The 14,959-nt window shown below is 35.6% G+C and overlaps 1 protein-coding gene across 1 annotated transcript in view; it reads right to left on the bottom strand.

Annotated features, from left to right (window-relative positions):
- Window positions 1–9,397: 9,397 nt before the first annotated feature.
- Window positions 9,398–14,959, bottom strand: part of LOC131074154 (cytochrome P450 76T24-like) — a 96,020-nt gene continuing 90,458 nt past the window's right edge. The window contains exon 5 of the mRNA XM_059218899.1: window positions 9,398–9,679. Coding sequence (XP_059074882.1) covers window positions 9,398–9,679 — 282 coding nt within the window. The remainder of the gene's footprint in view (window positions 9,680–14,959) is intronic.

Here is a 14,959-nt window from a genome sequence, read left to right on the forward strand (position 1 = left end):
ATATCATGACCCTACAAGTTGGTGAGACAGATCCCATAATGACAACAGATTTGGGAGTAAATATAGCCAAACTGAACAAGGCACATATTCAATTCTTGGTGAAGGAGAATCAATTAAACAAGCTTGAAATTGTTAGGATGAGAAAAAAAGTTGATCATTTGAAGAAATGTTAAAACAAAAGGAGCCACAAATATTGTTGATGTAGGGCGAGAGGTCACAGCCCCAGACAAAGAGTGGTAAATTGAAAGAAGGAAATTATTAGCTACAAGCTCAATTGAAAATAATAGAAAATAAAACCATGTCAGTCCTAGTCTAGAGAAGGTTCACTAATATGATGGCATAGTTGGATAAGTATTGGGACATATACAACAAGAACCACACTATTATTGAATAACATGAACGGTTGGATAAGAGATTGCATGAGACATCCTAGGAGTTACATAATGGAGATGAAGCACATGCTGATGTGATGCAAAACTGTGATGATTTGATGAATCTCACAAAGAATACTTGAGAGAGTTAAGAGAAGAAGGAGCAACCTTCCTCCATAATAGTCCCTACTCAAGAAAGATGGAGAGCAAAAAGAAAAAATGGCATGGATCTGTGAATTTCAACATATAATCAAATTGCACTGAAAGTGGCCAAAGACCAGACTATTGAAAAGGTGGTGGACTTCATGGAAAGCATGGTCCTAATGGAGGTGGAAGCCCAAGACACAATCCATGATTGTGATACTAGATACAATCATAACTATCTAGCATATTTACCTAATGTACATTTATGATTAACTAGATGATTAACTATAGGTTTCATCTATTCTCAAAAGACTTCAATCAAAGGGCATGACCATTTGGCATATTATATAATATTCAATTTAATCACTTGATGAGAAGAATTTTTGGAAGATAGAAATACATAGCTACAAAAAAAAGTGAAGTATATCTTCATGTTTCAAGTCAAAAGACTTTATTTTCAAGATAATACAAAGAAAGCTAATTTTCTTATTTTCAATTGTGTCATGGATTCTTTATTTTCAAATCAGTTCTCTATTATAACCATTTAAAGTAAGTGGTTGTTATCTTAAATCCTTGTGTGAATATTTTTTATTATAATTACAAGTTAGAATAATATAAAGTGCATTTGAGACAAAAGACGGATATTAAAGAGAAAGAAAGTAATTAATAAATGGTTTCTATAGGGTGTATTGACTTATACCTATTGATCCATGTCACTATGCAGGATCCTCATCAAAGGGGTTCAGGTTCCTGCATATGTAATTCATTTATCATATATTAGCTTAAAATTACATGATACATATGCTAAAAATTACATACTAGACAACATGAACAATATGTAGACATCATAATCATTGTATATTTTTTTCATTACCTTTCGTTTATCTAGAAAGTGCAGGGTCCTTAACAAAAGGGTTGACGATGTCTGTAGTCAATTACCTATTTCCATCAAGGATGACAAAATTGCAAAAAAAAAATACATGTAAGCAGCCCCAGCAATGCAAACCGACATGGTATAGCAAGGTTATCTATATTGGAGGCCAACATATCTTGGATCTGACATAGACAATTGGCTTTAATATTTATATATTTATGTTATCTGGCCGACATGTAATTTGATATTGTGTATATCTTTGTAAGCTAATATAAGGCATGTAAATTTGTATAGGGTATATAGGTCAGTTTGATAGATAATTTTGATATAGACATAAGATAGGAGATTATGTACATGTGAAAGTAATATGATGCGAAATATATCAGAGAGATCATGTATGTGAGGAAATTCATGTAAGGGTTATTTCGGAAAAGGGTTTAGGGTTTCACACCAGAATAGACAAAGCTTAAACCACAACTATATTTTGTCATAGAAGATGCTATCTTAGTAGTTCACACTTCTCTGGATTGTAGTCTAGAATTTTATGTAGGCAATGAGGCTCCTTTTGTGATTAAGCAATGGCTTCTAGCTTGTAAGCCTTCTTGTAAGTGCAAGCCCCTCATATTTTGTAATATCTCTTCATATGGCTAGTGGATTGATATTGTGGGTCAGAAATCCCACTATGGTTTTTCCTTTTTGAGGTTTTCCATGTATAAATCAATGCATTATGGTTCTTATCTATGTGATTGGATTATTGGTTGCTTTACTTCTTAAAATTTTGTGTACTAGTATACTCGTTGGTGTATGCATGTTTTAATAAGGCTAAAATTAATAGTTCTGGTATAACACTAATTCACCCCCTCTCTAAGTGTTATTGGATTCCAACAATTAGTATAAGAGTCTTGTGCCTTGGAGGAAGTTTAATAGCTTGAGGAAGATAATAAATTTCAAATCGAGGGATATGGCTTTGGAGAAGCAACTTGAGATGGAACTTGAAGATTATGATGTTGAAATATTGAAGAACTTAAAGCTACAAGATGAATTCAATTCTACTAAGGAATTCATTCTTGTCCTACAAGAGAGGTTATCATCTATTTAAGCTAGGAGGAAGGAAATTTTGCAAAGTCGGGATGATGAAGAGAAAGATGCACTTAAGGAACAATATTGGAAATTGAGTCAGGAGAACATGGTTATGAAAAATTAAATGCAAGTTATAACTATGAGGATGTCTAAGGAGATTGAAGACAAAAAGAAAAAGGAAGAAAATCTTGTTGTATCCCTGAAGAACAAATTTGAATAATGTGGTAGGTTGGTTCATGAGAATTATATATTGAGAACTGATTTAGTACAATCCCCAAGTAACGAACAAGAGCTTGAGAGACAAATGATAATTGTGAGAGAAGATTTAACTACTGCAAGTGATTATAAAGAAAAAATCAAGATTAGCTCACCATAGCTAGATGAGTTATTAAAGAGACAAAGGCAGATTGGAGATTCTAGTGGACTTGGATTTGAGCAAGGACAATGTTCCGGTACTGCTAATGAAGATAAAAACCATAAGGTGGTAAGGAAATTTAATGCTTATATATTTAATGTAGATTTTTTTGTTTGCAATAGATTTGGTCACATGGCTAGGCAATGTAGAAATAGAGAAAATTAGAACCCCGATTCTACTCCTGGTAAATGTTCCAAATGCAATAAGTATAGTCATAAAACATAAGATTGCAGAATGAATGTTAAATGATATGCATATGGAGAATTTGGACATATGGTTAATCAGTGCAGGTTAAGATATTTCACCAGTTTTAGCAAAGCAATTCAAAGAAACAATGTTACATGTTATGCATACAATGAGGTTGGACATATTGCTAAATTTTATAGAAGCAGAAATCTACTGGTTGGTAATAGAGCATCAAATGAGAAAGGAAAAGATAAGGTTAGTTAAATCCATCAAGATCATACTTAGAGATGGGTTAGGAAGAATGAAGAACAATCATCAAATGGGAATGCATCGGTCACTTATCCGGTAGAAGAGGCTGCTCCTACATCGAAAAGTAGCTCATCTAGTAAATAAGGCAGATGCCTTAGGGGTAGGCAAAATTCATGAAGATGCTTCATATGCCTTGGGAAGAGGTTCTGGAATTTGTTATAGATACTTGAGATTATTATCCGACATGGTTATGTTTTGAGCGAGATCAGGTATCTTTCACCAGGAGTCATTTATGTCAATGAAAGATTAGGGTTTTTATTAGTGGTTAAAAAGTCAAATTGTCTTCATTATTGACCACCTTACATTCAGAGTGACTTCAGAGAGATTAAGAGTGACTAAGAGTGATCAAAGGAAATTTAGAGAAATAAGATTTCTTCTTGAGTGATCTCACTGGGGTCTGGAAGAATTTGTTGGAGGTTTTCACCGAGAGCAATCAAAAGGTATTTATCTTTAAACATGGAAGTGATATCATCATCTATTCTTGTTTTTGTTCCAAACCTGACTGTAGTAGAGGTCAACAACCACCCTAGGCCAATTTTCAAGTGGTATCCACATGTGGCTACCTTGGAAGATTTGGTTGGAGCATTTTCTCACATTCCAGAGGGAGTTGTCTATGTAGAGTATGTTAGGGCATATATTCACTATCAAATTGAGAACTTGGGAACTTCTGAAATTGAGGGCACATATATGAGTGAGCTAATGGGAGAATCTGGAAAGATTAAATTGAGATTCAAGCATATTGAATTTACTGATATTTTGGATATTCTAGAATTTGAGGATGAGATAATCAGATATGTTTTGATCAGAGTACATGGGGAATTTATATGGTTAAATAGACCTTACAAAATCACCAAGGAAGCCATCTAGGCAATCACTGGTTTATCATCAGTTGGGCAACTTCAAAACAAGAAGGTTTCAAATGATTTTATGAGAAAGATCACCAGTGCGACATTTGACAGGAGATCCACTAGAGTGAGCACTATCATTGACATAGACATCAGATCTAGTAGCATGATCATCGGGTATAAGGTAACTCAGTCAAATAAACTAAATTTTGTTTCAAGTTCATACATTTTGGGTGCATTCAAAATGCTGAGAGAGAATGCAAAATTAGATCTATGCGGTTGGAAGCTAGATGAGTTGTTAATAAACCTAGGAAAAAATAGGGGTGAAAAGAAGGGTACATTTTGATATGGCAACTTGATATTATATTTCATGAATGATATACCGAGTTTTGGTAAGAGGCAATGGGTATTTGATATCCCGGTAGGGAGACAATTGAAATAGTCAATTTCTTCTTTAAGAAGTCAAAGAGATGATAAGGTATGGGGATATTTCAAAGCATTCCAGAAATCTATGAGGTCTAGGGTAAGGGTGCCTGAGCATATTGTAGAAAAATATTCAACCATATACTTCATGGTAAAGAAGGATGAAACACTTATGGAAGTAGGTAAGCCCTGAAAGGTTTGGATTGAAGAAATGGGCTATGATTTGGATGCACAAATTCTTGATGATTTTGCAAAAATGTTGATTGATGAACCTATTGATGAGGTAGAGAAGCCCTGCGGTACTGCACAATAGAAAAAACAAGAGGTTGCAACCGAGTTCAATCAGAAGAAAAAAAGAGAAGTAGGAAGGGAAAGCAAGAAAATTTGTGGAGAAGGTCACAAAGGACATCAAAGAATTAATTGATGCTATCTCAGAGAAAGGCAAGAAGAGGAAGAATCCTGAAGTACATATTGATCCTGTTACTACAAAGTCAAAGGATGAGGATGAGGTAACACCTTCAACTACATCTGGTACTACAAAGAGGAAGAATAAGAATGACACTGATTCTGGTAAGGTTCCACCTAAGACTTGTGAGGAATTAGTAGATGAAATCACTAAAGATGGCATGTTGAATAATGTTGAATTCTATTATGAACACTTAGAAGAGGATGAACAAAGAGAGATAGAGGAGAAAATCTTATTATAGCTAGATATTTATAAGAAAGCCTTAATAAAAATAGAAAATCAAATACCGGTCGAATTATATAATATGTTAGATGCTAGAATACTATCAGCCATGCAAGAAGATAAACATATTAAAATTTAAGAGCTATTATCTATTTGTGTTACTATTGCTCTAGATGAAATGGAAAAGACACTTGAGGTGGCAGATAGAAATTTTTTTAATAGCAAACATAGAATAACTAGTTTGATGCTAGGAAGAGTAAATGAAATAATAAAGGATAATTAAAAAAGATGGGTTAAATTCCTTGGAGAGAACAAAGGATTCTTTACTTCACCAGAAACCAAAATAGACACTGTAAACACCCTGGTTGAAGGAAAAGGAAAGGGGATTATGGGTACTTCACCCTAAGTTTTGAAAAATATTAAGATAGTGGAAATTGAGCCCCTAGTAAATACATATGTACAGATAAATATTGAGATATCGGTTAATATAGAGAGTGAACAAGCTAATATTGTACAGGATACTAATATTGAGGATAATTTTCCTCCAGATGCAAATGTACAGGTTGAGGTTATAGTTCCTACAGAGGAACTGTCAGTTACACAAACTGCACCAAGTGGCGAAGCCACCAGTGCAAGTGAGGAAGTTATAAAGGATAAATCTTTATAAGAGAAGGCAGGGGAATCTGAAACGAAACCAGTAGTTGGTCCATCATTGTTGTCAATTGACACCTCACAAGTTGAAAAAAAAACATAAAAAAGATGATTCCTACTGAATTGATGATGATGGCAACACAAAAACTAATGAAGGAAGGATCCATAGATAAAGGGATTATTGATCAATTAATCAGTGTTTTACACAGAATGGTCCCAAAGTGCAAGATTGAAAATGAAGTGAGCCCATTTGGAAAGAGTAAGATAATTACTAAGCATATTTCAAATGATTTTAAATTCTTACAACAAATTTCAAACCAGCAAGTACTAGAGAGGTTTACTCAGGCTAAGAGAACTACATTTGACTAGGTAATTGAATTTGAGAAAAAAAAGATTGATGAGAAGATGAAACTAATAGAAAATTCTTTGAAGCAATGTACAAATATATAAGGTATGTTGTAACATTGAAATACTTACAACTAATGTGGATAAGAAGATAAAATAAATTTAGGAGAAAACTGCAAGTATAGCTAATTCTTTTGACAGATTGATTTAATTGACTACATCAATTGATGGTCAAATTTTGACTTTAGAGAATCAAATTTTTGTTCTTGAGAAGGAAAGAGACAAAATAATAAGAAAAGCTAGAAGTTTGAGAGGCTTGGTGAGTCCCTAGTTGGATTCACTCAATGTACACAAGAAACAATGCATGGGTATGGTGGGAAAGCCCACACTGACAGAGGTAAATGAGAAAGAATTATTTGCACATATATTGAGTGGACTTGTATCTATTTCTGGCACATTCAAAATAGGTTGGGATACTTATCTTTAGTTACTTGAAAAGGCTTATTAGGAAATTTTGAAATTTGTCAAGCTCTGGTAAGACATTTTGGGATATACATTATACAATTCTTTTTCTTCGAAATTCTATTTAGAATTTTTTATGGCATTGATGTCAAAGGGGGAGTAGTATAGATGTGAAATAAAAGGAGTTGTATACATTAGGGGGAGTCATGGAGTTATTGAGTTATGGAGATGTGGAGTATTTATTATTAATGGATATTCATCTTAGGGGGACTAGGGTAGGATGAAACCGACGGATGAAACTTTGACCATTTTTCACATGAGTGTTGCCATCGATTCCAAAGGGGGAGATTTATGGAAATTGACACTCAATTGGTTGGTTTCACTATGTTGTCATTGATGGCAACATGGTATTGTTTTCCAACTTCATGTTTTGGTTTAGTTGTGTACCAACAGGCACTTCATAGATACTATATTGGCACTAACAAGACATAAGGATTTCTTTGGTTATCAACAATGCAGGCTGACATGGTTTAGCAAGGTTATCGGTATTGGAGGCAGATATATCTTGGATCTGGCATCGGTAATGTTTTAATATTTATTCATTTATGTTATTTGACCAACATGTAATTTGATATATATTTTTGTAAGTTGACATAAGGCATGTAAATTTGTATAGGGTATACAAGTTAGTTTGATAGATCATTTTGATATAGAAACGACATAGGAGATTATGTACATGCGAATGCAATATGATGCAAAATATATCAAAGAGATCATGTATGTGAGGAAATTCATGTAAGGGTTATTCTGGTAAAGGGTTTAGGGTTTCAGACTTGAAAAGACAAAGCTTAAAGGAAAATTGAATTCTGGCATAGAAGATGCTATCTTAGCAGTTCATACTTCTCCAGATTGTAGTCTGAAATTTTATATAGTTAGTGAGGCTCCTTTGTGATTGAGTGGTGTTCTCTAGGCTGTAAGCCTTCTTGTAAGTGCAGGCCCCTCATATTTTGTAATATCTCTTCATATGACCAGTGGATTGGTATTGTAGGTCACAAATCCCACCGTTGTTTTTCCTCTTTGAGGTTTTCCATGTACAAATATCTGTGTTATGGTTCTCATCTATGTGATTGGCTTATTGGTTTCTTTACTTGTTTAAATTTTGTATGTACTAATATACCAGTTGGTGTATGCATGTTTTAATAAGGCTAAAATTAATAGTTCTGGTATAACACTGATTCATCCCCCTCTCTCAATGCTATTGGATTCCAATATGTGTAACACTAGAATCTCCATTATGGTGAGCTTCTTTAACCAATGAAGCCACACTTTCCCATCTTAATGTGCAACCAGATTATTGACATCATTGAATCCATACCATCATCCAATCATGATTGTTTGCAACATACAAATGTAGTGCATCCCACTCTCGAGAAACTATACAAAAAATAACTAGAAATTTACAATTGAAGTATATTGAAGACTACGAATAAATTAACTACAATATATATAAATAACTGCAATATCGAATAATTACCTCTCACTTTTCTCATTCTATTTTTCCCCATCTGGTACTCCCCTTCAAATTTGTTAATGGAGTTGGGATCCCAAATATGATCTACATGGATCTTTGCCATGAACTTAGGAAGGTATTAAGTAATGTACACCATAGTTTGGTATACCATATTGTTGGTGTAAATAATTATTCATCATGGATATTATTACACTTACTTAAGTTTACTTAGGACAATGCATTTCATAGTAGTTTGGATATGAGACACTTGGGTGTTTGTGCCACATTGGGATAGTGTGTGTAGGAGAAATTCCACCTTTTATGGTGTTGATCTTGTTATTACACTATCATATCCACTTATTGTGGAGTGATAATTCCACCTTCGGTGGGTGATCCACCTCATGTGGAATATTATATTATTTCTCCTACCTACCCACACCTATTTCTTACCTACCCTTTTTTCTCATTGAGCCACATGTCATATTTGTGTGCTCATACATCCATATGGCCTTGCCTATATAAGCAGGCCTCTATTCATTGTATTGTATCTAGTTGATCATTTTCTATTGATGAGAATACAGTTTATTCTTGTCCTATATTGTGTCTCTATTTTGTACATTTCATTGACCCCTTGATCTTGGCAAAATCTAACATGGTATCAGAGCCATTGGGGCTTCATTGATTCATCTTGAAGAGGCATTATTGCGACGTCAAGAGGCAGATCTGAGGAGCAGCATCTTTTGGAGGCGTTCTAGACTAGATCCGACCCTGCCATTGCATCCAAAAGGCCATTTCCATGAATTTTGGTTATAAAGTTGGCCTATTTTGGTGAGAAAATTTTTTTCTCCAATTTTGCTTATATCGTACGGATTTTTGGAATTTATTATTATTTTTCAAAAAAAGAAATTGTTCTTTTTCTGAAATATTTTTCAAAAATTGAAAAAATCAAAAAAATTGAAAAGTCGAATGAAAAAAATTTGAAAATAAAAAAAAAAAAAACAAAAAAAAAGTTTTTGGGGGGTCTGCAGACCCCCTCGTACCTGCGCGTTGTAGGTTTGCAGGTCGCAAGTGTACCTCTGTTTGCGCACACGTACCTATCCGCTCCGAACCCCATGCTCGCTGCCGCCTCGCTGCCGCCGCCTCGCTCCGCTCTGCCTCTGTCGCGGTTTTCCCGTCACCGACGCCGGCAGGTCTCCGCCCGGCTTCCTCTCTCCACCCAGCTTCTGCGCCTGTGCCCGCAGCTCCGCCCGTGCCACCCGCGTCCTCCTGACACCACCAACGGCACGACTCCCGCAGACCAAGACCCACGCCGGCTCCCGTGTCGCAGTCAGGTCAACCAAACCGGAGGACCACGCCCACCACGTGGTAGGTGGCCACTGGCCCGCGGGAAAACCATACACATAGTCAACTGCTATACGATAGCCACGTCATCCACCAAATCAGCCTACCTAGTCAGCTTTCCGTACGGTACGGACTACACAGTCATTCTGCATAGTCATCCCGTCCGTACAATACGGACGCCCAGTCAGCAGATAGGGCGAAGTTTTTGTGATGGTCATACGGCTGTCAAATTTAACCTAGTGAATTGCTGACATCAGCGCCACATCAGCAGGGTTTGAAAATTTTTGGACCCCCTCTCATTTGCATTTTTTATTTTGCGGTTCAACTTTAAATGGCCATAACTTGCTCATTTTTGCTCCTTTTTGGGTGCAATTTTTTTTCAAATGGGCTAGAATTTCGTGCTCTCCGCAGTGGTGAAAGAATTTGTTGATTTTGATGCATGGATTTTTCAGAAATTGCAGTTTTTGGTGACTGTACCTGAGTAATCCCAATTTTTGCAACTTCAGAGGCTTCGTTTGGGGTCATCCGACCTCCTTTTTATGTGCCATTTTTTTTGAAAGTGCGTATTTTTTCATCTACTTTCACATGATGCTATCAGATTGATGTCATTATAAGTAGAAATTGTACTTTCAGATCTTGGCCATTTTTGGCTCTCTTGGTACTTGTATGTTTGCTTGAATCTCAGTTAGATTCATTGCACTATTGATTGAAGTCTCTTGTATCTCATTTGAGAAGTTGTAAAATTTGCATCATAAGTCCACTTTGCCTTGTTTTGCAAGTGGCTCATTGTAATCGCACTAAGTATAAAGTGCCAAAATCATCACTTTAGGGGGGGTACTTTGATTGATTGAATTTGAGGGGTGTCTCTTGTGCTTTTGTGCTCTTGTGTTCCTTCCTTTTTTCTGCTATGGATTCTTCTAAGTTTCCTCTCTTAACTCCACATAATTATGCTACTTGGAAAATTGATGCATGGAGTAAACTTATGGAAAAAGGACTCACTCATTACATTGATGGAACTATTGTTGCTCTAGCTGATCCTAAGGTTGATCCAGTTGGTCACTTGGATTGGCTCACTAAAAACATCATGGCAATTGGTACCTTAAGAAAGTATGTATCAAAGGATCTCATTTTTCATATTGAGAAGTGTACTCTAATCAAGGATGCTTGGCAAAAGTTTCAAGACTTGTATGGTCAAGTTGATGAGATTAGGGGATATCAAATTGATAGTGATCTCACCATGTTGGATCCCAAGAACTTTGATACTATACAAGATTATGTCACTAAGGCAAATGAGTTGAGGGCACAACTCAAAGATTGTGGCATTGATAAGAAGGATACTCAATTGATATTCAACTTGATAGGGAAGCTTCCACAAGAATATGCAGCATTTGTTTCTAGTTTCCAAACCCATAGGATGACAATGGGTTCAAGCTACAAAATGCCTACATTTGATGCTTTCAATGAAATGTTGATGATGGAACAAACTAAGTTGATAAGCATGGGAATTCTTAAGGCTTCTTCTAAGTCTCAAGCATTAGTGGCAAATCAAGGGAACAAAGGAAATCAAGGAAAGGACAACTCAAACAAGAAGAAATGGCAATCCAAGCCTAAGGACAAAACACCATCTTCTCCACAACAAGGAGATACATTCTCTTCCAAGAGAGATAATTCACCAAAGAGGGAGAGACCTACTTGTGCTTATTGTAAAAAGATTGGTCATGAGGAGCATCATTGCCATTCTAAGAAGATTGATGAACTCACACATATCATCAAAAAGCATAACATTGATTTGCCTAAAGTCTACAAGAAGGATGATTCATCAACTTCCACTTCCTCACATTCAAAAGGAAAAGGGCAAGCATTCATGGCTTCTACAAGTGGAAAGACTCACTCTTTTGGAACAAAAAAAGGAAAAGCTCTATGTGCTACTACTAGTCATAATTCAGATTGATGGCTTCTAGATTTAGGGGCTTCTCATCATATGGCATCTTCGCAGTCTATGTTCTCTACATTTGAGCCTTGCACCATGCCTCATATTTTGATGGGAAATCATACATACATGGATGTGATTGGGAAAGGATCTATTGACATTGGGGATAACTCCTTCAATGATGTGTTGTGTGTACCCCATTTGACAAACAATCTCCTTTCTATCTATCAAATCACACATGGCGCAACTAAGAGAGTTGTGGAGTTCACACCTGACTCAGTTTTCATTAGAGACATGGAGACTAGAGCTATCATTGCAACTGGGGTGGTTGATCATGCATCTCGGTTATACTCCTTTTTAGATTTTGTTGATGATGATGATTTCACATTATGATCACACTTCTTGTGATGGTTCAGATTTTGAGGAGAACTTTGGACAATTGAACATGGGGATTCTCACACGTAACCCCATTCTTGAGTCTTGTATTTCATCTCCTTATATTGATATCACATCACCTATTGCACCTGATGATGCAGATAGTGCGGTAGTTTTGCCTTCATGTGATTCAGTGCAGCAGGATATTCATTGTCTTCCAACTTCAGATTCATGGGATGATTACTTGACAGATATTATAGGTTTGTTTGTGGAATCCTACATTGCAGATTTGGGAGACATCATTGATGACATTCATCTTCTCTTTGATGAAGGTGATCCTTCTTCGATTGTTGTGAGGGCACACTCTGACCCTCTTGTTCATTCTCTACATGATCATTCTTTCGAGGTCGACATGATTGTGGATACTCATGTATAGCAGTTGGAGGAGGTCTCTTTATGTTTTGAGGAGACATGTGAATCTTTGGGACATGTTCTACATCCATCTCCACTAGATCTTGGAGTGCCTTTTTCAGCAGTGTGGCACAATTTACCACCTTTGGAGGGGGTATCTTTCAGCATCGACATGGAGACACTTGAGTAGTTTTTCAGAGATTCCTTTCATCATGAGATTTCTTCATACATCTTCCCTTCATGATTGGGGAGACTTCATGGATACACCTTTGGTTTTGTTTCTTCCTAAGGGGAGGAATGTTGTTTGACGTTCGTGGAGCAGTTTCTTCATACATCGAGCTTCTTCCATTGGTGCAGATTCTCCATTGATGGGGGGTCACAGTTTGACTTCTCTTCTTCTCTCATATGGGGGGGACTTTTTCCTCACATGGGGTATTGTTCCTCACATACTTCTTTGAGAGTTTTTGTATAGCTTTCATCTCTCTTTTGGAGGAGGGTTTTTTCCCATTGGGTTTTTCTCTCTTTCCCCACTTTGTGAGAGATTTCATTGCATTGGTTTGCATGCATTTGCATTTGTTCATGGGTACCTAACATGGCCTCGTAGCCAAGACCCATCTTGCTTAGTTGTATTGTAGACTTAAGTGCATTCCCCTAAGTTGCACTTAAGGGGGGGTGTTGGTGTAAATAATTATTCATCATGGATATTATTACACTTACTTAAGTTTACTTAGGACAATGCATTTCATATTAGTTTGGATATGAGACACTTGGGTGTTTGTGCCACATTGCGATAGTGTGTGTAGGAGAAATTCCACCTTTTATGGTGTTGATCTTGTTATTACACTATCATATCCACTTATTGTGGAGTGATAATTCCACCTTCGGTGGGTGATCCACCTCATGTGGAATATTATATTATTTCTCCTACCTACCCACACCTATTTCCTACCTACCCTTTTTTCTCATTGAGCCACATGTCATATTTGTGTGCTCATACATCCATATGGCCTTGCCTATATAAGCAGGCCTCTATTCATTGTATTGTATCTAGTTGATCATTTTCTATTGATGAGAATACAGTTTATTCTTGTCCTATATTGTGTCTCTATTTTGTACATTTCATTGACCCCTTGATCTTGGCAAAATCTAACACATATATCCCTCCACCATAGAACCCTTAGGATGTTCTCTTTATCGAACCAAAGACTTCAAAAATTTTAAGTGTCTCTCAACCATCCACATTGACCTTGTGTGTACAAGTCCACACAATTCAATCTCCTCAACTTGGTGTATGAGGTAGTGTTTTTGTGTCTTGAAAAAAGTTTAAGGTAGACACTTTTGCATTTCATAAATTAGACAAGGAATTTTTCTCTTCCAATATTTAATATCTTCTTTATGAATTTCTTTAGATGACAACCACCTACAAGAGATTCAAGAGGCAAATATATTAATGAGACTTTACAAAATAATATAAAATATATTACATAACAAGTAAAACAAATTGCAAATATAATATCTATAGAACAAATTGAACAAATAACACTACTTACCTCATGTATTTTCCAAGATCATATATAACTTGCTTGACAATATTGGTGAATTGGTCTGGGAGAGATAGAGGTAGAACATAATGCAACAATTATAAAATGATCTTTTTCATTGTTTTCTAACATAATCCAATGAAAAGTACATGCAGTATACAAATCTATAGTAAATACACAAGAACATGAATTACCTTAATGAAGGTTGTCAAACATGCATTTTCATCCCTAGCCCAAATTCACTTTTCTTTCTTATGAGATTATTTATGTTCGCAGCAAATCCTGTGGGAAATCAAATTTTTCGTATGACTTCTTTTATAGCATTGCTTTGATGATCCATAAGTAACTAAGGAAGGGCACTTATATTAATTTGGTCTCCATCACTATTTGATTGAATGACATTTTTCATTGCATGATTGGATTCCTGAATGTCACTACAAATTTTGATATTTTTTTATTTGTCATGTCTTCCATCCAATATTTTCCATAATGTCTCTGTTATATTATTTCCAATATGCATAGTATCAAAATGCACAATTTGTAGATGCTCGTAGTAGGGAAACTTACTAAATTGTCTAGGATAACTTTTTAGTTTCTTAGGAAGGTGGTCATTAATGCCTTGACAAACTTCATGGGGCATATAAGTTTAAAAAGTTAACAATGAAAATCATCATCAATTACATCATCAATAAACAAAACACAATATAAAAATATAAATTCCAAACATAAACCATTAGATGGAATGACATTACCTTGACGATTAATTCTATTATATTTCAATTTCTATAGGGAAGGTGTCATTCTTTGTGGATTTGATGTAGTCTCTTCTTTCGCGTTGAAAATATGTTTTTCAATATTTCGATACTTATGATTTTTGTGGAAGAAGTGGCTATACTCATCAAACACTTGCTTTCCTAAACTTTTTGAATGACAAGATTTCATCTTTGGACCACAACCTATACATGCAAATTTTTGCTTTGTTTGAAGACCTACAAGATCATGTATAATTTGATTAAATATGATAATTTTTATATTTATAATTATGCACAAGTTTAACA

The sequence above is a fragment of the Cryptomeria japonica genome, chromosome 4, assembly GCF_030272615.1.
Source record: "Cryptomeria japonica chromosome 4, Sugi_1.0, whole genome shotgun sequence".
Lineage (NCBI taxonomy): Eukaryota > Viridiplantae > Streptophyta > Pinopsida > Cupressales > Cupressaceae > Cryptomeria > Cryptomeria japonica.